Source organism: Neohortaea acidophila (genome assembly GCF_010093505.1).
Source record: "Neohortaea acidophila strain CBS 113389 unplaced genomic scaffold BDY17scaffold_9, whole genome shotgun sequence".
In the NCBI taxonomy this organism is placed as follows: Eukaryota; Fungi; Ascomycota; class Dothideomycetes; order Mycosphaerellales; family Teratosphaeriaceae; genus Neohortaea; species Neohortaea acidophila.
The window spans coordinates 197,698-218,690 of record NW_022985518.1 but is presented as its reverse complement, the minus strand read 5'-3'; the positions used below and the strand labels follow the sequence as shown (position 1 = coordinate 218,690).

At 56.8% G+C, this 20,993-nt stretch overlaps 12 protein-coding genes across 12 annotated transcripts; 3 read left to right on the top strand and 9 right to left on the bottom strand.

Annotated features, from left to right (window-relative positions):
- Nucleotides 1-38: 38 nt before the first annotated feature.
- BDY17DRAFT_301807 (WD40-repeat-containing domain protein) lies at nucleotides 39-2,176 on the bottom strand. Its single transcript, XM_033734310.1, has 3 exons — nucleotides 2,006-2,176; nucleotides 1,877-1,947; nucleotides 39-1,820 (listed from the first exon to the last, which is right to left on the bottom strand). Exons 1-3 carry the CDS (start codon nucleotides 2,137-2,139, stop codon nucleotides 307-309), a joined length of 1,719 nt encoding a protein of 572 aa, XP_033587025.1. The 5' UTR covers nucleotides 2,140-2,176; the 3' UTR covers nucleotides 39-306.
- BDY17DRAFT_301805 (uncharacterized protein) lies at nucleotides 2,177-4,225 on the top strand. Its single transcript, XM_033734309.1, has one exon. It carries the CDS (start codon nucleotides 2,485-2,487, stop codon nucleotides 4,048-4,050), a length of 1,566 nt encoding a protein of 521 aa, XP_033587024.1. The 5' UTR covers nucleotides 2,177-2,484; the 3' UTR covers nucleotides 4,051-4,225.
- Nucleotides 4,226-4,228: 3 nt separating this feature from the next.
- On the top strand, nucleotides 4,229-5,657 carry BDY17DRAFT_301803 (Alpha/Beta hydrolase protein). The gene is made up of 5 exons (XM_033734308.1): nucleotides 4,229-4,522; nucleotides 4,589-4,815; nucleotides 4,881-4,999; nucleotides 5,059-5,274; nucleotides 5,335-5,657. The coding sequence occupies exons 1-5, from the start codon at nucleotides 4,410-4,412 to the stop codon at nucleotides 5,557-5,559; spliced, it is 900 nt and encodes a 299-aa protein (XP_033587023.1). The 5' UTR covers nucleotides 4,229-4,409; the 3' UTR covers nucleotides 5,560-5,657.
- A 10-nt stretch (nucleotides 5,658-5,667) lies between these two features.
- On the bottom strand, nucleotides 5,668-6,903 carry BDY17DRAFT_312352 (actin cortical patch SUR7/pH-response regulator pali; the record flags this gene model as incomplete). The annotated part of the gene is made up of 3 exons (XM_033735614.1): nucleotides 5,668-6,251; nucleotides 6,305-6,728; nucleotides 6,787-6,903. 3 exons carry the CDS (start codon nucleotides 6,901-6,903, stop codon nucleotides 5,668-5,670), a joined length of 1,125 nt encoding a protein of 374 aa, XP_033587022.1.
- Nucleotides 6,904-7,238: 335 nt separating this feature from the next.
- BDY17DRAFT_301799 (uncharacterized protein) lies at nucleotides 7,239-8,321 on the bottom strand. Its single transcript, XM_033734307.1, has one exon. It carries the CDS (start codon nucleotides 8,304-8,306, stop codon nucleotides 7,356-7,358), a length of 951 nt encoding a protein of 316 aa, XP_033587021.1. The 5' UTR covers nucleotides 8,307-8,321; the 3' UTR covers nucleotides 7,239-7,355.
- Nucleotides 8,322-9,663: 1,342 nt separating this feature from the next.
- On the bottom strand, nucleotides 9,664-10,418 carry BDY17DRAFT_301797 (uncharacterized protein). Its single transcript, XM_033734306.1, has one exon. It carries the CDS (start codon nucleotides 10,334-10,336, stop codon nucleotides 9,836-9,838), a length of 501 nt encoding a protein of 166 aa, XP_033587020.1. The 5' UTR covers nucleotides 10,337-10,418; the 3' UTR covers nucleotides 9,664-9,835.
- Nucleotides 10,419-10,538: 120 nt separating this feature from the next.
- Nucleotides 10,539-10,871, bottom strand: BDY17DRAFT_228448 (Scytalone dehydratase; the record flags this gene model as incomplete). Its single annotated transcript, XM_033730175.1, has 1 exon — nucleotides 10,539-10,871. A coding segment is annotated over one exon (333 nt), but the record flags the coding sequence as incomplete, so codon positions are not given.
- Nucleotides 10,872-11,119: 248 nt separating this feature from the next.
- On the bottom strand, nucleotides 11,120-14,687 carry BDY17DRAFT_326351 (PLC-like phosphodiesterase; the record flags this gene model as incomplete). Its single annotated transcript, XM_033737501.1, has 3 exons — nucleotides 11,120-11,218; nucleotides 11,268-11,316; nucleotides 12,871-14,687. The coding sequence occupies 3 exons, from the start codon at nucleotides 14,685-14,687 to the stop codon at nucleotides 11,120-11,122; spliced, it is 1,965 nt and encodes a 654-aa protein (XP_033587018.1).
- Nucleotides 14,688-14,935: 248 nt separating this feature from the next.
- BDY17DRAFT_269764 (serine carboxypeptidase) lies at nucleotides 14,936-17,148 on the bottom strand. Its single transcript, XM_033731936.1, has 8 exons — nucleotides 16,894-17,148; nucleotides 16,556-16,840; nucleotides 16,359-16,499; nucleotides 16,215-16,303; nucleotides 16,115-16,165; nucleotides 15,579-16,035; nucleotides 15,383-15,523; nucleotides 14,936-15,317 (listed from the first exon to the last, which is right to left on the bottom strand). The coding sequence occupies exons 1-8, from the start codon at nucleotides 17,066-17,068 to the stop codon at nucleotides 15,064-15,066; spliced, it is 1,593 nt and encodes a 530-aa protein (XP_033587017.1). The 5' UTR covers nucleotides 17,069-17,148; the 3' UTR covers nucleotides 14,936-15,063.
- Nucleotides 17,149-17,435: 287 nt separating this feature from the next.
- Nucleotides 17,436-17,817, top strand: BDY17DRAFT_255268 (uncharacterized protein; the record flags this gene model as incomplete). Its single annotated transcript, XM_033731517.1, has 3 exons — nucleotides 17,436-17,487; nucleotides 17,536-17,563; nucleotides 17,616-17,817. The coding sequence occupies 3 exons, from the start codon at nucleotides 17,436-17,438 to the stop codon at nucleotides 17,815-17,817; spliced, it is 282 nt and encodes a 93-aa protein (XP_033587016.1).
- Nucleotides 17,818-17,864: 47 nt separating this feature from the next.
- On the bottom strand, nucleotides 17,865-18,530 carry BDY17DRAFT_312348 (uncharacterized protein; the record flags this gene model as incomplete). The annotated part of the gene is made up of 1 exon (XM_033735613.1): nucleotides 17,865-18,530. The coding sequence occupies one exon, from the start codon at nucleotides 18,528-18,530 to the stop codon at nucleotides 17,865-17,867; it is 666 nt and encodes a 221-aa protein (XP_033587015.1).
- A 702-nt stretch (nucleotides 18,531-19,232) lies between these two features.
- On the bottom strand, nucleotides 19,233-20,957 carry BDY17DRAFT_318162 (t-complex protein 1 subunit delta; the record flags this gene model as incomplete). The annotated part of the gene is made up of 3 exons (XM_033736166.1): nucleotides 19,233-20,681; nucleotides 20,736-20,773; nucleotides 20,825-20,957. The coding sequence occupies 3 exons, from the start codon at nucleotides 20,955-20,957 to the stop codon at nucleotides 19,233-19,235; spliced, it is 1,620 nt and encodes a 539-aa protein (XP_033587014.1).
- Between the last annotated feature and the right edge of the window lie 36 nt (nucleotides 20,958-20,993).

The window sequence follows — 20,993 nt, the reverse complement described above, 5'->3', positions numbered from 1 at the left end:
ACTGCTTCGCTTGCTGGGATTTCCTTGCTTTGACGTCCATGCGCGGTCTAGTGATGGCTGGTGCGAACTGCCGTCACATGTCACGATCGGCGTTTGCCAAAAAGCCAGTGCACGAGGAAAGATTTCCCGTGACCCGCGGCTTCTGCTCCCGCACCCCCGGCCGAATGAAAGCCGAGAGCTTCTACACTTCCGCGGCTGCGCCATTCGGCGTATCCGCTGCTTCTTTCCTTAATCTATCGCTAACAAGTGATGCTCATACAGCTTGCTCACGGGGTATCATAAGTATACATTCATCTCTCCCCATCATCATAACCCCTGCTCATCCGGCATGGCCCACAACTTCACCGTCCGATCCCTTCCACAACTCGCAATCCACCGCGCATCCTCCGTCGTATCCACCGCCAACACCGTCCCATCATGTCCTGTCAACGATTTGCAAAGCGCCCAGTCGTCCGCGGAGAAGATGTTGACCGCGTGATCAAAGCCAGCCGTAAGCACGAACGTGCCTGACTTTTTCGGCAGGAGAGATGTTCCGTCGTCCATCTCCGCGGAGCCATTACTCTCTGCTGTGAGCGTTTTGCCTGATAGTGGCCCGTCGGTGCCTTTGAACCAGCGCAGGTCAGATACGCCGCCTTTGTGCGCGCCGAGACTTGCGCTCTCTCGCACGGCGCGCACGTCCCAGCATTTCGCGAAGCCGTCTGCGCTTCCCGTCATCACTCGCACGCCATCGGGACTCCAATCCAGGGCGTGGATAGGCGCGACGTGGGACTCGAGCAGCATGATGGTGCGGCCTGTCCGGAGGTCCCAGATTCTGCCGATGCTGTCGAGGCCTGCGGAGGCGAGCAGGCTGCCGTCGGGGGAGAAGGAGACGGTGTACACTTCTTTCGAGTGGCCTTCTTGGAGGAGGAGTTGGGTGGTGGTGTTGACGTCCCAGAGGCGCCAGGTGGTGTCGTAGCTTGCGCTCGCGAGGTAGCGGCCGCTGGGATGGAATTCCGTGCGCACCACGCGCGCGCTGTGCCCGCTTAGTGTCGCGATGGGCGTATCTTGCGATCCGTATGACCAGAGATTGACGTCGCCTTCGCCTCCTCCCGATGCGAGGTTCAGCGTCCCTGCGCCATCCATCGCATCCCCAGCCGCCGGCCCGTACCATGAAATCCCACCCACCATGCTCTTGTGCCCTCGCAACACCCCCTTTGTCTCCAAATTCGGCACGTCCAACACCTTGATACTCCCAGCCCAATCACCGCAAGCAATGACTTCGCCGCCGGGGGCAAAGCGAACCATACTCACCGGCCTCTCACTCGCAATCTGCGACCCGAACATCTCAAACTCCGCCAATCTCGCTTTCATCGCTTTCCGATGCCGCACGTGCGTCGACACGGGGATCGTGCTCTCGAGTCGCTGATGTCGTATCCGTTGCTCCGCTCGAGGTAGACTGTATCGCGCAATCTCCTGGCGCGAATGCAGCAGCTCCGTCGACCCTTCCGTGTAAAACTCCTCATCGCCATCTTCCTCTTCCCCTTCAACACCTGCATCTCCCACTACAGGAGTACCAACATCAAGCATAGACTCATCTTCACCGCCCGCTTGTTCAGTGTACAGAATCTCGCGTAAGCGGTCCCGTCGATCTTCCGGCCGCTCGCCGAAGAGGGTAATCGGTTGGCCGCGGGCGCGCAGGTCGGCGCGCACGCGCTTGTCATCTGTGGGGACGGCGACGGCCGCTGCTTCGCGTTTTCGTCGGAAGTCGTTGAGGACTGTGCTGGCTTGTTGCGAGGTTTGGCCGGGGCCGGCGCTGGGGAGGGAGTAGTTTGTGTCGATTGCTGTTGAGGGGGTTAGTGGGTGGGAGAGGTTGCTATTGGGTGGAGATGTAACTTACGGATGTTGCTGAGTGTTATGCCTGCTTCGGGGTCCTGCGAATGGGTGGTGGTTAGCCTTCTACTTCCATCTCTGCTGGAGAAGTCGAATGAATGTTGCACGCTTGAGCAGCTCTGAAGGATGTGCTTACCTCGCTCTCTTCCACATACGCCTGCCGCGACGGGTGGATGGACATATTGGCGGTAAGCAGCTGGGGAGTGGTGAGTGGTTTCGCAGACGAGGTCTTGACAAAAGTTCGACGTTGAATGGTTGGACGCGAGTCATGCAAGCAAAGCTCGCCGCGGAAGTGCCTGAAACCGGCACCCAAAACAACCACACCTCACGTCGACAACATGCGAGCAATCCCGGCTTGCTAATCATCAGCAATTCTCATCAATCACACTGCAACACCCCTCGCTCATCATTCCCATCTCGCTGGGAAGCCGCGAAAGGCCGGTGACGTGGAACAGACTGGAGCTGCTGTCCTCCCTCTGTGGCGCCGCCGGCTGACATCCGGCTCTCCCGAAAGTGAACAACCCCGAGCATTGCGCACCCGTCGACTTCTTTCTTCTCCCCAGGACCGGCCGGTGCATTCATCACTCCTAACCTCCATCATCCCAAGCCATCACCATGGATCTCCGTCAGCCCAACCTCAACAGCTGGCCCGCGAAGCTGGTCATGCGAGCCGGCAAGACCTTCCGCTCCCAGAAGCCCATTGATGAAATCGTCGTCAAGGAAAAGGAAAAGAAGTCCGACCAGAAAAAGGCCGTCCTCCGCAAGAAGCGCCTCGACAAGATTGGCTATGTCCCGCGGCCTGGAGAACCTGGCCACCAGAAGACTAATGAGATGGGCGAGTATGATTACGGCCCCTGGCCCATCACGCAGGAGGCTTCGTTCGTCAAGAACAAGGATCATACTGATATGATGCATCGTCTCGCGCATAATGGCTCCTTTGACTCGCTTGTTGATCAAGTCATGGATTCCGATCGGCTCAAGGATCCCTACTTTGACTCGACGCAATCCCCGCGTCAACGGGAGGAATTCAACGCCCAGGCCGCGGAGAATGTTCGACAGATGGCCGCGCTGCCGGCCGGTCTATGGCTGCTCATAGCCTCCTACCTGGAACTTGCCGACGTCGCGAGCCTCACCATATCCACGAGTGTCCTCTACCACAAACTCGGGCCGGATTACCTGCACGCACTAAACGAGCCGGAGAATCGACATCAGAAAATCGAATTCCTGAACCACCTCGAACCCGACATGCCCCATCATCTCCTCTGCTTCCCCTGCCGCATCTACCACGTCCGCTCGAACCCCGGCAAGGAGAGCCTCAAAATCGACTATGTCGCCAATCCGCTCTACCGGTGTCCCAGCGTGCGCGACACCGTCCTGCCCCGCATGCGCATCACCCACGGCCGCGAACTGCCCTACTCCTACGTGCAGCTTGCCCTGCGCAGCCACAAACACAGCCCGCACCACGGCATCAAACCCGAGGCGCTCGGCCGCCGCTGGAAATGCAAAGACAGCGACTGGTCGCACCGCACGCAATACATCGTCGTCGACGGCCACCTGCTCATGCGCGTCGTCAGCCAATGCATCGCGCCGCCCGCGCCCGCGCAAACGGAAACCAGCCTACGCCACATGCTCTACGACCGCGAGGAGTACATCCCCTTCTTCTCCGTCTGCTCGCACTGGCGCGACGGCGACCTGCTGCCCATGTGCAAGTGCGCCCTCTCGCACGTCCCCGCCCCGCCGCGCAGCTACTACCAGCAGCTCAAAGAGGCGCCCAAACTCAGCCGCAGCGCCGCCAACCCCAACTTCATCGTCCAAGGCTGCGACGACTGCCGCCCCGCCCGCCGCTGCCCGGAATGCCCGTCGGAATACCTCATCGAGACGGTCATGATGGAGGACACTAAGGATCCGATTGTGCGCTTCAAGCACGCCCTGCGCGTCACCCGCTGGTCGGACCTGGGCGATGGTAAAAGTCCCTACACCAGCCCCGAGTGGGCGGCGATCAAGGGCTTGACGGCGGCGAATTCGGGCGTCGAGGCCTACGATAGTTTCAGCCATATTGGGCGCCGGGCGGTGGCGGGCATTTTCGAGAGCAAGGTTTGTGGGCACATTCCCGGGCAGCGCATGGTTTCGATGAATCCCAAGAATGAAAAGTATGGTGAGGAAGGGCACGGGTGGTATTGATCTAACTGGGAGAGGGGAGTTGGTGGTGTTGGATTTGCTTTGTTATGATTGGGCAAAGGACGGATGAATGTAATGTCTTCTTCTACACAAACGACTCTGGAGATCTAATGTAATGACGAGAAAATCATCCCACGTTCGCGGATAGCAGAGGGTGACTTTCCCATCTTCACAAGCGTTACCGTAAATTCCTCGCATCGTACCGCGGCCACTTCAGCTGCGGCTGGAGATTGGAAAGGTGGAGGCGTGGAATAGTTAAAATCGTCGACACACCACCACCTCCTTTCGCTCGCGGAGCATAAAACCTGTGGGAAAACACTCAAGACAAACAACAAGCGAGGAAAGACCGACGAAAATCAATAATGGCCGCCCAAACCGCTCCCACCCAATTCGTCGACAGCGCGCAAGGCATTCGCTTCGCCTACCGCACCATCGTCACCAACAGCACCTCAGGCGTGCCTTTGGTATGCCACAAGTACGCTGGCCCCGCTCTCCTTCACCGTCTCTCCGCTGTTGTATCAATCTAATGCCGTCCAACTAGCCACTTCCGCGGCAACATGGACTGGTGGGATCCCAGCCTACTCAACGCCCTCGCAAAGCGACGCCCCGTCGTCCTCTTCGACGGACAGGGAGTCGGGCGCACAGCCGGCACGGTGCCGCTGAGTATCGAGGACATGGCGGAGGATATGATTCATTTCGTTGAGGCGGTTCCGGCGTTGCAGGGGAGGAAGGTGGATTTGTTGGGGTATTCGATGGGGTCGAGAGTTGGTTTGTTTGCTGATGCTACACACGTTCTCAGGGGCGACCGTGGCGGCTAATGGATGTCCTTGCAGTGCAGGCCGTTGCGCTCTTGAGACCTGATCTCGTGCGGAAACTCGTGCTCGCGGGCGCGGCGCCGGTGTACAAGACTCCTGACACTCCGGCTGCGCCGCCGAGGGGTCAGATGGGAGCGGTGAGTATGCTTGCTTTCAACATCGTCCTACAACAAGCCGCTGACACCAACACCGGCAGATGGTAAAAGCGACTTCCTCCCAGGAGACCAAAGACGCTTTCCGCCTTGCCCTCTTTGGGGACAGAGAACTGCATCGCAAGCACCTCGAAGCGTACTGGGCCAGACTCGAGGAGAGGAACGTTGAGCCTCCCAATCTGCGTGCTCTTGACGTCGAACCAGGCACGATGAATCAGATCAAGGCGAGTATGAAGGCTGATGGCGCGGAGAATGCTCGGGTTCGTACCCTCTCCCACCTACTACCTGACCGTATGCAGATATACTGAACGCTTTGGCAGTGGCCCGACCGGCTCGCGGAGCTGAAAATGCCCGCCCTCGTCTGCAACGGCGACAACGATCTCGTGCTTGGCAATGAGCGCACGCTGGAGTTGTTCCATCGCCTGCCTAACGCGCAGCTGATCATGTACCCCAAGTCTGGTCATGGGTTTCTGTGGCAGTATGCGGAGCTCTTTGCCGAACATGTGAATACCTTTCTTGACACGGCGGCTTTTGACGAAGATTGAGATGAGAGACGAGCGAGAGGAGACATCAGCGTAGTAGAACCAAGACATAGATAGTAAAAAGGGCGTATCATCCGCTCGCTCTTAACACCCACAAAAACTCTCTCCACCTCAACCCTGCTTCGCCTGCCGCACAGCACGCTCCCGCCTCCCTCTCCCAGCAAAGAACTCATAGATCCAATAAATCTGCGAAATAAACACCAACCCCGTCGCCACCCACGTGAGCACAAGGAACTTGTTCCCCCGATTAGCGCTCACGCCCACATCCTTGCCGTACTTGTTGATCAGATTCGTCGCCTTGACCGCAATGACAGTCACAATCGCGCTGGCGAGCACGCTGCACAGGAAAGCGAGACCCTCGACCACCACGTTGAGAAGAGCAGTCAAGCGGCCGGTGGAGAAGACGGCGAACACGGCGAGCAGCAGTGCGAGCGCGATGAAGGCTATGGCGAGGCAGTACAGCACGAAGACGGCTTTCTGGGCGTCGCGCAGGGCGTTGAGGCCGCGCGTGATGTCCGAAGGCCAGTGCAGGTTTGTCAGGTCGATTTCGCCGTCGGTTGCGTTTCTGATTTGCTCTGCGATTGTCGCTTTGGGGTCGAAGTGGTAGAGTGCTGTGCGGTTGGAGCAGGACGTGACGTTTTTGTGGATTCTGCTCGCTTTGAGGGTGGCGTTTGGGACGGGGCCGGGGATGTATGCTGGGTGAATCGTCAGCCTTGCCAACATAGAGCAGAGAAGTCGAAATACTTACATCCTTCGCAAAAGTCCATGACGTGCGCACTGTACCAATCATGCAGGCCGATGCGCTGCAACACATCCTCCAACTTATCCCCAATATCGTCCACAATCTCGTCGCAGAGATGTGCGGCCTCGCTCTCGACAGATGCAATCGCACTCTCTACACGGGAAGCGGCGGAGGTGATTTTGCTGTGCACTTCGCTTTCTTTGCTGTGGATTTCGCTTTCGACGGAGCTGAAGATGCCGCGGCGGAGATTCTGCATAGCTAGAGGATTTGCCGGGGCAGGCGTGATTGCGCTTCGGGCTGCGAGGGCAAGCGGTTGGGGAAGGGCTTCGAGCTTGCTGGGTTGGAAGGCGTCACGACGGGAGTGCGAGTGTGAGCACAAATCGTTGGCGACCTGATTGACTACATTCTCGCCGATGCGGGAGGTATTGAGCTGGTAATTTTGCGAGGTCAGCATGGCAGATTAGGCACACATCTGTGGTTTTACTTACAGTGACAACAGCGTAATCCTCCATGAAGCCCTTGCTGGAGCCGGCGAAGAGGCACAGGAACGATAAAACGAGGGCGACGATGCACAATACGACGGAAACCAGCGCTGCCAGGCGCATATTGCCAAACCGTGAGGACATGGCCGCGGTGAGTGTCGAGGTGTTTTGAGGTAGGCAAGACCAAGTGCGAATGTTTACTGAAATAGTGAGAGGGAGAGAAGGGAAGATCAAAAAAGAAATAACACCACGCCAACCTACATTCCTCGCTCCGCCTATCGAAGGAGTCTTAAAAATCCTGAAAGGAACGTCACGACACGCACGCGGGCGCTTGCATGGCATGTGAGACCAAGGTGTAGGCGTGAAGCAAAGCAGAGTGACGTAGAATCAACACGAGAGTCGCGCTGGCGGAGGAACGGGGCGGCGCGCGGCCTGTCGTTTGACTTCACCTTGTTTCACATTCCGTGGCGTTTGCGTGGCTGAGGCGCTTAAATGAATCTCCGGCCTGCTCTTCTCAGGTTTCGACGATTGTATCAGAAGCACAGTGGAGTAGCCAACCCAGGCCGATCCCCGCATCACCGTTGGCGGTGTCCACCTTGCCCATTGTCTTCATGCTGCGCTGCTCGACTTCCCTCGTGGACGCGCATGCTGTCCGTGACCTTGTCCCTCCTGCGATACGGCCCGCCTCCGTCATATGCATCGTCGGCGAAAGATGCCAGAGACTGCTCACGAGACGGGCTCTCGGAGAATGCTCGTTCCAGATGTCTGCCGCGCGGAGCCCGACCGCCTTTGCCTTTCCCCCCGATGTCTTGGAAGTGGTGGCCAGCGTCATACCTCGATTCGCGACTGTGTGCCCTACCACGTCGCTCGCGCTCGTCGAACCTATCCCCACCGCCATCCACTTGCCGACTGCTTTCGCGCCCAGGGCTATGGTATTTCCGGAAAGCTGAAGAATTGTCATCCGAGTCCGGCGGTGTAGGCGTCATGTCGACCTTGCTGGAGAAACGCACACGGTACGAGTCGTCGCTCTCGCGAGGTGCATCCTCCTGTGGTCGGCTCTGATGCTCCCTGTGCCGGCTCTTCCTCGACCGCTTCCCTCCCTTTAGGATTCTATCTGGTGGAGAGCCCCGCTTGTGTCGGCTTCTGCTCGTTTCCCGCTGCGATGAGGATTGCGCAATTGGTACCTTGTGCCACTCCGTCCATTCCTCGATCTCGATTCTCTGAGCTGGAGCATGGTCATCGAAAGGACGTATTCCCAGCGGCCGGTCTGCTGGCTGCACGATGCGTTCGGTATAGATATATTCCCGGTCGTCCTTTCGAGTGGACTGGCTTCTCGCACGTTCGCTTCGGCGGGATTCGGTCGGCGTCTCTGTAGGCAGCACAATCTTTTCAAATGGCAAGTCACTCTCGGGGTAAGGTAAGTTGTGTCCACTCGGCGGATGCCCGGATCCATCGGCAACGCTCGCAGTCCTCTCTCTAGGCCAACAAGGTCCTTCTGATGGTTCGTATGACTTTCCACCTGACATCCAATACCCGTCGGAGGATTGTGCAGATTCGCCTCGGTGAGTCGATCCTTGTTTGCTGTCCCTTCTTGTACCGCCTCCTCCAGAAACGTGGTACTGTTTCGTGGTGCGACTATCAGTAGCGTCCCAGTGCTGATAATCGTCAATTCCTTGCTTGGTGGACCTCGATCGCGCCTCATCCTCGTGGCGAACATTCTGCTGATTGTAAGATCCACTCTTCTCGGGTTCCTGAGCTCGTGTATCCGCTCGCTGATCGAATTCTCCTCGCTGCTGCGGCCACCACGACTGATTCGACCGCTTCTTCGGCGCGGCCGACTCCGGAGGAATCTCTATCTCCTCAAACACCTCGATGATGTTGTCCATCGGCTCTACATCGCGGCGCTTCATTCGCCTGACGTAAGGCTCCGCCCGCGACGACCATCTGGGAGGATCGGATTCCTGGACCATGTCGAATACCTCGCGAAGTTTGACGCTCTCGGGCTGGCGGATGTCCTGGTCCCTGGTGGTGCTTCGTCGCTGATCGTTGCTGCTGGCAGTTGGTTTCTTTAGTGCTTCGCCCTCTTCCTCAGAAGTAGGAGCGGCACGTCTGCTCGAGCGCTCACTCTGTCGCGACGAGTGCAGTGTGGCTTTCCGCGATGCTGCTCTGACATCCACCTTCTCAACCACACTGGCTCGCTCGTTGGACTTGGCAGCCTCCTGCTCCGGTTGCTTTTGCTTCGCACGCTTCACAGATACCGACGCCTTCTCGCTCTTCTTCGAAGCACCGGAAGGCTTCGTATCGGCCGCTTCTCGCTCTCGCTCCGCCTGCTGTTCAACAGAGGGCATAACACCGTGCGTGTACGTGTCTGGAAGAGCCTCCATCTTCCTCTCCGCCTGTCGGTACCGCTCGACTTCCTCCCGCGAGATCTTCCGAATGTCGTCTTCGCTCCACTCGGGCTTCAGATTCGCGCGATGGTAGCGTTCCACTTCTTCTCTTGCCACCTCACGGATTTGAACGTCACGATCGGCGGGATAGCGCACGCGCATCAAAGCGTCGATGGCAGACTGAGATGTCGATGCCGATGCCGATCTTGAAGACGTGGATTCGGCGGACACCGAGGCGTTTGCGACTTCAGTTCTTTGCAGATTAGCGCTCTTGACGGGTTTCGATCGATTCGAGCGGGACTTCTTGCTTGGCTGCGCTTGCATACTGGTAGCTGGCGGCAGCGGGTTGCGCCTGTCCGAGGTCATCAGAGACTCGCGACTCCGAAAAGCCACTCTTTCTTTGCGCTCAGGGTTAGCAAGCTCCGGCTGGTCGACAACCCTGACGTGCCGATAGACGATATCTCTTCGTTGAGGGCTGTCGCTTCGAGATCTGGACCGACGTGACTTTGAGTAAGACCGTAGGAGCGCCTCGTTCCTCATCTGCTTGAACTCCTCCTTACTGACGATTGCATCATCAGGCACAAACGGAGCGATGAAACCCAACTTGATTTCATTGCTTCTGCCCTCGAACACCACCTCCGGAACGGTCTTGGTCTCGCTGACTTCCTTCACTCGGCATCTGCGGCAGATACCCGGCGGTGGCGGGAGCGCGTTGATGGGAATGGGATGTTCGCGGTGATATCGGTTGCTGCGTGGTCGCAGGCACAAGCGGCAGATGTGGCAGATGGCGAGCGGAGGAACGTTGTTGCTGCTGTACTGTTGAGGGAATGGTGGAATGGCGATGAGTGGAAAGGGAGGCACTGCGAGAAAGTGCTCGGTTGGTTGACCCTCGTAGGCTCCATCGGTGGGTGGGATTGGTCTTTGGGCGACAAGGGCTGTCGTATCGTCTTCGATGGCAGGTGGACGAGGGCTGCCCAAGATGTCTGCGTAGAACTCCGGTAACGGGGGCGGAGGGATGAATGTGTAGGTGGCGGGAAGAGTGTTGGTGGCCATTGCCAATGAATGTATCGCTTGTACGCTGACGAGAGCGACGGGACATGTCGAAAGGCAAAGTGATTCTGAGTGTGTGTCAACAGAATGAGGTTCGCGGAAGGTGTGCTACTCGTCATGTGCTACCTTGGCATTTGTTTTTGGAAGTTTACGAGATAGGAAGGAGCGACTGAATCTGAGTGACGACAACACGGGAAGGAGTGACCACGGTCAGATGTCATGTGATATCGAAACCTTGAAAGTGAAGATGATCCAAACCACTGCCTGCTGTCAGAACTCCCTGAAAAGGTACTGAGATGGACTCCGTAACGACTGCTCATGCTCCCTCTGGGCCGTGAAGGGTACCCCACAGGTCGCCTCAACCCAGCCATTCTTAGCATTGACACCAACAATCTTCCAAATGCCGTCAATCTTCCGGTAGGTATGCTGATTAGCTCCATGCCCATGTCCCTTGTTAACCACCACAGCCATATCCTCGGCCTCATAGCGTTGGTGTGCAACACGACGCTGCCGCCACACCTGCACCGTCCCGTCACCGGGGCTACTCCAACTGCCTCCCCCTAGCAGGTGCTGAGTCTTGACACGAGGATCCCCGATGACCTTTCTATCGGCGATGATCGCGGCAAACTGATCCGGGGTAAATCCGTCTTGGAGTGTGAAGGTAATGTTCAAGAACAACAAATGATGATACAGCAAAAGCATAGCGCGGTAACCTCCTCGACAACATCGCCAGATACTTCGACATCACGGCCCCAGTCTTGTCAATGCTCTCCAAGTCATGATCTCACAGACGTACTCCAGCACACACTTCTCCCGCCCCCCGAATGTCCTACATTGACAACGATGAACGCCCGCGAAGGCGTAAGATCATCGTGATCGATGTGCAAGACAACTTTCCCCCCTCAGTTGACCACCGTCCCGCACACGGGGCACTTCTTCTTGGGAATGACCCAAACGGTATTCCCGTTGTTCAAGCATGTCGGGCAGCGTCTGCCAGGGACCTGGGGCTTGATTAGCTTCCGACAGGCTTGACGGGCAGTCGACACTCACAGGCCTGCTGCGGATGGGACCGTTCCAAATGCGAGGATCGAGGGCGGGCCTTGTCATCTCTTCAGCAGCGGTTTGCTGAAGTGTGACTCGATGGGGATGCATGTTGATTGAAGGCGATGAAGACTTGTTGCAATTTTTGAATGGGATTTTGATTGAGTGAGTCGTCGACGATGATAGCAATCACTTTTGCGGCGGGTCGGAACAGCCTTTTGTGCTTTGCGTCCCGGCGCGCTTGAGAAGGTTCCATTCTTTAATGTTATTGCCCATCTCGAGCACAGCGTGGCACCGGCCAGGATGCGTGGATCGGGTGCACGGCACACGAGGACAAAATGTTTGCTGCAAGTAGCCGGCGATGCTGTGAGAATCGCACCGTGTGTAAGGTTTTGGAAGCATGCTGGATGGTGGGTTGGGTCGAGCTGCGGATAGCCGCGTCAAAGGTGGGATTCAATGAGGTCGCCGTCTTGCTGAAATGCGATCCGGCTGTGCACTGTATCTGGCGCCAGCCTTGCCGAGGACTCATATGATCGGCCTTGCTTGGAGTGAAGCAGATGCCACGCTGTCGCTGTACACCAACGAGGAGTGAATAAAGACAACGGCATCTCTTGTGAAGCGTCGTGAGCTATACCCCGCCGATGGTCGACGACTATCGGCCTCCGATTCGCTCCTCGACCCAGAGCAGACGCAAAGGCAATCGTAGATGCAGTTATCCGACATCACGGACACATGTCAGATCTTATGACGGCCACGATTGAATGAGGTCCGGCCCGGATCCTGGCGAGCGAGCCGATGCAGAGCCGTGCATCCCGCCTGTCCTACTTGGGTGAAACTTTGTGACAGGTCGAGTTGGTCCGACCAAATCTCGTAAGACGAGAGTGGCTTAGTCCCGATGGCCTGCAGTGATCTCAACTCATGGATGCGGCCCGCCTCGGTGATTCGCTGCCGGCATTCAAGAGAACTGCCGGGAGTAGCTCCCCTGGTCGTTGATGTTTGGGATCCATCGAGGTTGCAAGAGTGCTTCCGAATTAGGAAACTTGCCGGAGCGGAGCTTTGATTTCTCCGGAGATGCTGTGACATGCGACAACGCCTTTGGCAGTACATACAGCACAGAGCACAAAGGCTTATATGTGGCGCTTTGATCTCGTATTTGCTCGTGCTCACCGTAAGCACACAAGGAGATTCGCACTACCTTTCACGCGCACGAGGACGCAACTGTGACCCGGTGATACGCAAAGGACGACGCAAGGCTGAGCTCGGAGGCTAGCTCCGAAATTGAACCCGAGCTCGTGTTGCAGTCCGGCGGTGAGTAGGCGGCCAGCACACTATGCTGCGGGCAACCGACGCGGATGCGCTGCCGGTATCAAGTGAATGACGATCGAGCAATGCCACCCCGGAAAGCTCCTATGTAGCTTGCCTCGAGCAGTCTCAACTACCGGCATGACTAGGTCATGCAGCGGTCTGCACCCGTCTTTGACATCTCATTGGCAGAACCAGGCCACGTCTTTTTGCCACATCGAGCGGTGTGTGACCGCGCACGCACCGGCTTCCCTCCCCTCCAAGGATGCTCGTGCAGGCTCGCAAAGCCGTGAAGGTGGCGCCAACTCACCCTGTCCACCGCAGCTGACTGTCCACGAGTAGTACTGCACCATTCGGCCTCGCATCCTGGTCCCGCAGGGGAAGTAATTTCAGCCCAGTCGGAAAGCGATCCAGTCTGAAACACGTCCACCCGAGGAGGCGATCTTTGGAGAACCTGTCGTCGTCACAGACCTTGATGCGAATGAAGCTCAGCTGCTCAACAACATCCTTGATACCGGGAAACTGCAAGACTTCGCTCTCGAAATCGGGATGCTTGCTGTGGTGCACGGCCGTCGAACGTTTCACGTCTCCGCCTTTGTTCTTCACGTCGTCGTGGGACAGCGGTTCAGCTCGTTCATTTCCCACGTGAAGCTCCACCTTGACGAAGGCCCGCGGCGCATCCCCCGCCTCTTTGTCCAAGTCTTGCGCCGCCAATATTCGCATGTGAAGGTCGAAAGAGCGTCGCCTCACCTCCAGCTGCTGCCCCGTCAGCACCTTCCGATACCCCTCCGGCTTCGCAACCCAGCCACCTGTCCCCTCAAACAAAGCCTCATTAAGCATCATGGCAGCATTGGCTCTCTGCCAATTGAGCGCGACCATCTGCACGCCCTGCCTCCAGACAGGCGCAGGGTCGAGATTGGAAGACAGCACTCTCAGGCCTTTCGGATACGCTCGGACCATGTATTCCAAGTTGTGCTTGAATAGATCCCCAGAGCCCTCCTGCTGTAAAGCCAACAGCTTCCGCTCTGACATCGAGAAGATGTGCGTTGGGATGCGCGCTTCGGGTTGTGTGAACTTGCTGAAATGATAGGAGCGGGTGTAGATGCCCATCGCACTCAGTGCTTCGATGATCTTGCCCTTCTTGACGGGCTCCTGTTGCTCTTCGTCATCTGACGAATCGACTTCGCTGGCGCTGGTCTCTCTCGCTTTGTGTTTGGCCTTCTCCGGTGGAGTGTATTTCACTTTGATTAGAATCCGGTTCTTCAAGCTCTCCAAGGATGGTAGTGGAATTTGGTCGGATACATCATCGGGCAGTGGGACTAGATACTGTTTCCAGTACTCGGTCATGAGTTCGATCATAACTTCTTGTTGGGCCGAGCTGCAATGGACTTCGAGACTGACAATAAGCGGTAGGTTGGTGGTGCGGAAAGCACAGTCGCGGATGACTTCGCACACGCTGCGAAAGGGGATCTCTCGTGTTGCCGTATGGCCATGTAGGACACGAGGCTCGATCTGTTCTGCAGACTGAGTACGTCGATCTTCGTCTTGTACTCGAGCGTCCTCGGTAGGTTTCTTCTTGCCTTCAGGTTGGCCACTTGATCCAGAGCGGAAATGCGTCAGTCCTTTCCTGACAAAGCCTTTAATCTTATCGACTTCGTCGCCGTGCGCTCCAGACTCTCGATCGTCAGCTCCCTCCGCGCCCTTCGTACCTGATGAGCTCGAGCGGAACCTCCCCAACCCCTTCTTCATAGCACGCTCCAACTTTCCGACCTCGCTGCCTTCATCTTCTGACTGGGCAGGCGACGACTCCTCCCCATCCCACACATCAATCTCAATACACCGACATCGCCGCAGCAGGATCTCCCGATAAGCATCGGTGCTCGCCCGGCTCCAAAGCTGATTTCCCGACAGGTAGGAATTGTGGCTGGTGGAGATAAAGTACTGGGAGAGCGGAAGGCTTGTGTCGACTTCTATAGGTGAAGCGGATGATGATTCGGCACTGGTGAGGTGGGCGAGGAAATCGTTGAAGCCGTTGGCCGGTGGACTGTCTTGCTTCGAAAACTCCCGTTTCAAGTGCTGCAGTATCGCATCGGAGAGCTGTGGGATTGGCGGCGGGTTTGTTGCCATCTTTTGCGGGCTGGTCTCCTGGTGCGTGCTATTCAACCAGGAAACAGAAAGGTGGTTGATTGTGGAATGCCGCTGGTCTTCCACTTCAGCGGGTGCAATTGCTAGTGCGGAATGGCTGCGGTCGGCACGAAAACAACATACACCTGACCGCTGAACGCATGCAACGCCAATGCTTTAGCACGAAAACGCCGCTGTCTACTGTCTTCTCAATGTTGGCACAGCTTAGACAACTTGGACAGCAGCACGTCGTATGCATTAGGTTGATGCCTCATGACATTACGTAATATCACGTGACCATTCTCTAAAATCACCTATACCCAACACAGCCCCACGCGAACCACAGAGCAGTACGTAGGTATCCAAGACCTCCGCACTCTCACAGACTATCAATACGCCCCAACAGCCACTGCAAATGCTTGTACGACGCTCTGGGCTGCGACGCAGGCTGCGTGTGTGCACTCAGGAACGTCTCCGCCCACATCAGCCCACGCTCGTAGTGATAGGTGCCTACAACGCCTTGAGGACCATCCCAGCCTTGAAGGTAGGTGCCGTTGAACCATTGTTGGTATTGCAAGTCTGGAATGTCGACGATGAGCTCGGCACTGGGCTTGCTTTCGAAGCCCATCTTGCCTGTGAACACAGATATTGTCAGCGGCTGTAGAGCGAGAGGTACACATCTTCCAGAGGGAGCTTACCGTTCCATGTCATATTTTGAATTGACATGAGAGTCCCGTTTGTGATGATGACCATGTCCAAGTCGCCGTTGGCGATCAGAACTCGATTTGTGGCCTCAATCACTTGTGGAAGGACATGCTGGATGGGATCGGGCGAGGTGTCTGGTATCTATTAGGATCCGGAAATCTCTCCATAATAGCACCAGTAACGACTCACCGCCTTGCATTTCTGGCCCGCCTTCCCCGTTGTCTGCCACAAAGACAGGAACCATATTCTGATCCAGATACCAGTTGATATCCGGTGCATGCATCGCGGTTTTCACATCTGTCCTGTTTGGATACACCTGAGCACCCGCCGGAATATAATTAAACTGCGTTTGGTGACCGAGCACGTCCCAGAGTAGAGGACAAGCATTCGAGACATCGTACACATCAAAGCAAGGATTGACGGCGAATGCCGCCTGATCAAACATGTCCCAGACGTCACAAGTGGCGTTGCGACCTTCGGAAGAGTTGTAGAAGACTGCGGGCTGCTGTCCGGCCGAGGGGTAGACGAGGTACTTCTCGATGTAGTCTTTGTAGCCGCAAGACTCGAAGAGGGATTCTGTATGAGCCATGAAGGTGGAATTGAAGCCCATGACGTTCAGATTCGATTGCACAAAGGGGACGAGAGGCTGTGATGTGTGTTAGCCGTGATGGAGTTTTCAAATTGCATTCCCAATGCTATATGTGATCAACAACGGGCAGACTCACAATCTCCTGTTGGACATAATCCCAATTTCCGATGCAGGGATCGTACACGAGCTGTGGGAAAGTCAGCGTCGATGTCCATTAACGGACGAGTCAAACATACCGCTCCCGACAAATTGTAGTACTCGGTATCATTTGCATCCAGCATCGCAGCTGAAATGTACGGAACGTAGCGGCCAGCATAAGATTCACCTGCGAAAGTACGTGTTGAGCGAGACATCCTTTGCCGACCCTCAGAGGAACATACCCGTCATGTAGATCTTGTAATTCTTGATTCCAAAGATCTGCTCAAAGTTCTTGAAGAATTGAATGAACTGCTGTGCGCTCTCGACTTCGTTCGTGGCCGTCGGAGTGCCGATGGAGAATCCTGTCCCAATGGGCTGATCGACTACTCTGGAGTCAGCATGTCTTTGACCCACAAGACAGCTCTGAGCAACAACATACCGTACAGCATGTTGGTGAGATTGACCCAAGAATACGGGTTGATGACGGGCTCAAACGTTCCAGCTTGCCACGTGATGCGGCCGGTTTCCTGGAAGAAGGATTCGAAACTGGACCAGCCAGGCCCACCATTAAGATATACAGTGACCTCGTCTACAGGCGGTCCAGTCGTCGGCTGATAGATGAAGAACAAAGCATTGCTGGTGTTGGTGTTGTTGATCGGAACGAGTCCAGAGTACAATTCGCCGACATCAAACGGCACGTCGGGCAGCGAGTCGACCTTGTACTCTGTCCATGGGTCAGCCAGAAGCACATTCTTGCGGACAGCAAGCGATCCTTACTTTGTGTATTGTTCGTCAGAAATCGGAAGGTGGATTCGTCGCGAACCTCAGCACGCGGCTCTGCCGGCGCAAATCGTTTCGGGACATTCTTGAGGTGCTTGCCATAGAAAGCGTCTCGGCTCGCAAGGCTGGAGCCGACGATCGACAGGCAAGCAACAGCGACGTCTACCTTCATCTTGACCTCGAGCACAGCAGTGGTTACCAAGGTACCGTCAGCTCAGGTACCCAGAGACCCAGGAGGAATGAAGAGCCAAGAAGAGTGGGAATGATCAAGCTTCTTCTAGAGTGCAGCTGCAGTGAAGCTTCGCCCGGAAAGAGCGGGGCAGCACGTGCGGGGGGGCGTGACGTCTCCACCTTTCGTTTTCATGACGATCACGCCACCGCTTCTTCCCCCAACGACTGACGCCTCTTGACTTCATCCAGTAACGTCGTCTCGTACTATATGCAACTAGAGTGCTCTCGACTGGACAAGGGCTTTACGAGGTAGCATCGGGGCTTGCAGGTGGTGTACAAGTGCTGCACGCCATCTGGACGAAGGAAACATGGCGAGATCGAAGAAAGATGCCGAAGCCGAAGTGCGGTCATGGGGATTCAGTGAGTATCTCATGGCTGCCGTCTATCTGCAACGCCTAACAGACTCAGACCACGTCTTCACCTGGACCGACGGGCCGTAAGGCATCCCGCTCCACCACATTTAGCTATACGAAATTAACCAACCCCAGGAATGCCTACTACTCCCCGCATCGCCACCAAGCACTCTCCACCCATCTGCTTCTCCGCGGCGAGCTGACAATAAGCTATCCCGACGATAAGGAACCAAGGAAAGAAACTTTCGGGCCCGGAGCGCGAGTCGATGTCGACGCCAATCGCCGCCACGAAGTGTGGATGGGCCCGGAAGGGTGTACATATGTGATTGGTGAATAGAAAGAAGGAAAATCACCCTCGTCCACCCCGCTCCCATTAGAAATCCTCTAAAAAACGGTCGGGATCGGAGGAGGCGGCCTGAATGGAGGGAACGGGAAGCCAAATGGGTCGTTGGGTTGATGCGGTCCAAATGGGTTGGGATTGAACGGCGGCAGGCCAAAAGGATTGTTAGGCTCATGCGGTCCAAATGGGTCGGGGTTGAACGGGTCGGGGAATGGGTCATCGTTGAATGGGTCGGGGTTGAAAGGCGGCAGGCCGAATGGGTTGCGGTCACCGGGGAATTGGCGACGCTTCAAGTCAGGCTTGACCGTGGAGCTGCACACCAGCATGGCGCTCGCTTCGTCGTTTTCCTCGTCTTCGATGCCAGTCTCGACGCACGATGCCTCGCCGCCGGCGAGCAGCGACGTCTTGGTCAGCAACGAGCCATCGGCGTCGCAGTCAGACGAGCCGGTGAAGAGGTGGTACTCGCAGTCGCGGTCCTCAAGAGGGTTGACGGAAACGGCGCGCGAGTCGAGCGGGTAGCAGGCGCCGGTGTTGACGAACGTGGTCTCCGTCGGCTTCTCTCCGCACGGCCCCGCCTCGGAGTCGGACGAAGAGTGCAGCTGGACCTCAGCCCGGTCGACCATGTTTTGCTGGTGGAGGACTGGCGGCGACAGCGCCGCCGAGACACTCACCGCACACAGTGCGGCGGGGATGAGGGTGGAGAAGAACATGATGGATGGACGGCCGAACGAGGGTCCAAGAGAAGAGAAAGTCAACGAGCGTCACCACAGTCGAGAGTAAAGTCCACACGGCAATCGCAAACCCAACAGAGCGAAACGGGGCCTTCATATACACACTCCCCATGCCGCCCTCGCGAGTCTCGGAACCACGGGCGTGCGAAACGATCAACACAATCTCTTTCGCGAGAACTCTCGTTGCAGCCGGGTGTAACGCGCCCCATAGCAGCCAACGAGCTGCGGTAAAACCCCAAAACGAAAAAGCGAGCCGGGGCAAGCAGGCGGCCGTAAGAGGCGAAGAGGCCGTCGCACAGCGAATTGCACGCCCTCTTTCCGGTCGTAGCGAGGCGAGGCTCCCTCCGACTGTGGCTTACGGGCGGACGAGTGACGGATGTGGCAAGGAGTTGCGCGCGCTGCGAAAGAACTGCAACGGTACCTGCGGCGTATACGCCCAAGCGAAACAAGCAACTGGGGGCGCAAGACAAGCTCATTGTAAGCGAGTAGAGGCATGGACATGTCGTTCGTCCGGGGAATTTTATTATGTGGGGCGCGCCGATCACAGCGGTTCGCGAGAGATGTCGCTGCGAACGGGCTTCGGTACAGGCCGCGCAAGGGTCCACCAGGGTAGCATTGGTCGCTACGAGTTCCAGAGGCTACAAGATCGACGAGTCATTGGTTTATCGTGGCATGTCTGCACTACCTGCTCAATGCGATATCGTCGATGCGCAAAATCATCTTGACCGTCTCGCTCGCCAGCTCAATCGCGCTCGTCGACACCAGCAGAGGCTGCATGACCGCCTCCGCGCTCGCGCTGCTCTTGTCCTCGCCGCCCATCATGCCCACGCCGCCGCGCTTGATGCTCACGCCCATGTTCGTCTCGCCTTTGGCATGTCTCGCGCGCAGCTCCGTCACAACCTTGATGCTGTTAAGCCCCGCATTTTCCGCCAAGGTTACAGGTACCACCTCTAGCGCGTCGGCAAACGCTTTGAAGCAAATGGCATCCGGGTAGTTGAGCGTGGTGCTCATTTGCGCCAGCTGCGTCGAGACCGCCATCTCTGGTGCTCCTCCACCAGGTAAGAGGGCACGCTTCTTTACGAGACAGCGAATGACACACATGGCATCATGTAAGCTGCGCTCTGCCTCGTCAAGGATCAAGGGGTTTGCACCACGCGCGACAATGGACACGGTGCGCGGGGCGCCGGGGTTGCTGTGCTTGACGCCTGTGACTTTCGTGTAGCGCGAGCCGAGGAAAGATACTTCCTCAACAAGGTCGGCAGAGCCCAGCTTATCTTCGGTAAAGGAGTCGATGTCTGCAATGGGTTTGCAGCCGGTGGATTTGCAGATGAACTCCACCTCGTCCCGCTCAATGTCTTTGACGCACATGATGCCGAGTTTGTAGAGGAAGTGGAGGGACAGGTCGTTGACGGCGTCGCGCAGGATGGACTTTTGGACGAGCAGGACGTTGCACTTGGCCTTTTTGATCTTCTTGACCATGTTGAGCAGGTAGGTGCGCTCCTCTTTCAGGATCTTGTCCATTTGGCGATAGTCGTTGACGACAATCTGGTTCTCCATGTCGGGTTTCGGCGGGGAGAGCTGGAACTGGATGAGTCCAATCTTTGCCTTTTCTATCCGTGTGGGCCCACCGGCGCTCTTCGCTGCCTGCTGGCTCAACACCAGCCCGTCCACCATCTCACTGTCGTCTATGACTCCTCCAGACTTCTTCAACACTCTAATATTTCTGAGGTCGACATTGGAGGCGTTGTTGGGGTTGATGGTGCGGAGAACCGCATCAACAGCCATCGGCGCAAGCTTGGGTTCTTGAGACACAATCTTGGAGCTGAGGGAGGTGGAAGCGGCTTTGAGGAGGGTCTGACGGTCGGCGAGATTGATGGGCACAGACATGCCCTCTAATATCTGCACGGCTTGCTTGGCTGCGCGTTGGAAGGATTCGCTGATGACGGTGGGGTGGATGCCTTTGCCCAGGAGTCGCTCGGCCGCGCCGAGCAGACTGCCGGCAATCACCACCACGGACGTTGTGCCATCTCCTGCTTCGATGTCTTGTGCGTGTGAGAGGTCGACGAGCATTCGTGCGGCGGGGTGTTGGAGGCCCATTTGGCGGAGGGCGGTAGCACCGTCGTTTGTGATCTGGTATAGTATTAGCCAACGGAAATGCCCAAAGACTTATCAAGACTGCCTTACAATTGTCTCTCCCTTGCCCGTCTGAATCATCTTGTCCACTGTCAAACTCGTCAGCCGTGGGCCCGTCTATGCGATGCCAGTACACCTACTTCCTCTCGGGCCCAGAGATGTTGTGATGGCATCTGCCACCGCCCGGGCAGCTGTGATGTTGCCTGAGCGCACAGCGGTGGGCTTCTCCTTATCCCGGAAGGCATTCTGCCGTGGGGCCTCGCCTTGGGCCATGTTGAGTGAGGTTGGTTTAGTGTTGGCGCAGATGGA

Bases quoted from the DNA above. Each gene is read 5' to 3' on its own strand.
- BDY17DRAFT_301807 (XM_033734310.1), bottom strand. From the start codon at position 2,139: ATGACTCGCGTCCAACCATTCAACGTCGAACTTTTGTCAAGACCTCGT. The intron at 1,948-2,005 runs GTAAGCACATCC...CTTCTCCAGCAG, and splicing joins CGTATGTGGAAGAGAGCGAG to AGATGGAAGTAGAAGGCTAA. The intron at 1,821-1,876 runs GTAAGTTACATC...CCCCCTCAACAG, and splicing joins CATAACACTCAGCAACATCC to CAATCGACACAAACTACTCC.
- BDY17DRAFT_301805 (XM_033734309.1), top strand. From the start codon at position 2,485: ATGGATCTCCGTCAGCCCAACCTCAACAGCTGGCCCGCGAAGCTGGTC.
- BDY17DRAFT_301803 (XM_033734308.1), top strand. From the start codon at position 4,410: ATGGCCGCCCAAACCGCTCCCACCCAATTCGTCGACAGCGCGCAAGGC. The intron at 4,816-4,880 runs GTTTGTTTGCTG...ATGTCCTTGCAG, and splicing joins TTCGATGGGGTCGAGAGTTG to TGCAGGCCGTTGCGCTCTTG. The intron at 5,000-5,058 runs GTGAGTATGCTT...CAACACCGGCAG, and splicing joins CGAGGGGTCAGATGGGAGCG to ATGGTAAAAGCGACTTCCTC.
- BDY17DRAFT_301799 (XM_033734307.1), bottom strand. From the start codon at position 8,306: ATGTCAGGTGGAAAGTCATACGAACCATCAGAAGGACCTTGTTGGCCT.
- BDY17DRAFT_301797 (XM_033734306.1), bottom strand. From the start codon at position 10,336: ATGACGAGTAGCACACCTTCCGCGAACCTCATTCTGTTGACACACACT.
- BDY17DRAFT_269764 (XM_033731936.1), bottom strand. From the start codon at position 17,068: ATGAAGGTAGACGTCGCTGTTGCTTGCCTGTCGATCGTCGGCTCCAGC. The intron at 16,841-16,893 runs GTAAGGATCGCT...ACCCATGGACAG, and splicing joins TCTGACGAACAATACACAAA to AGTACAAGGTCGACTCGCTG. The intron at 15,318-15,382 runs GTAAGCTCCCTC...CTGTGTTCACAG, and splicing joins TCAAAATATGACATGGAACG to GCAAGATGGGCTTCGAAAGC.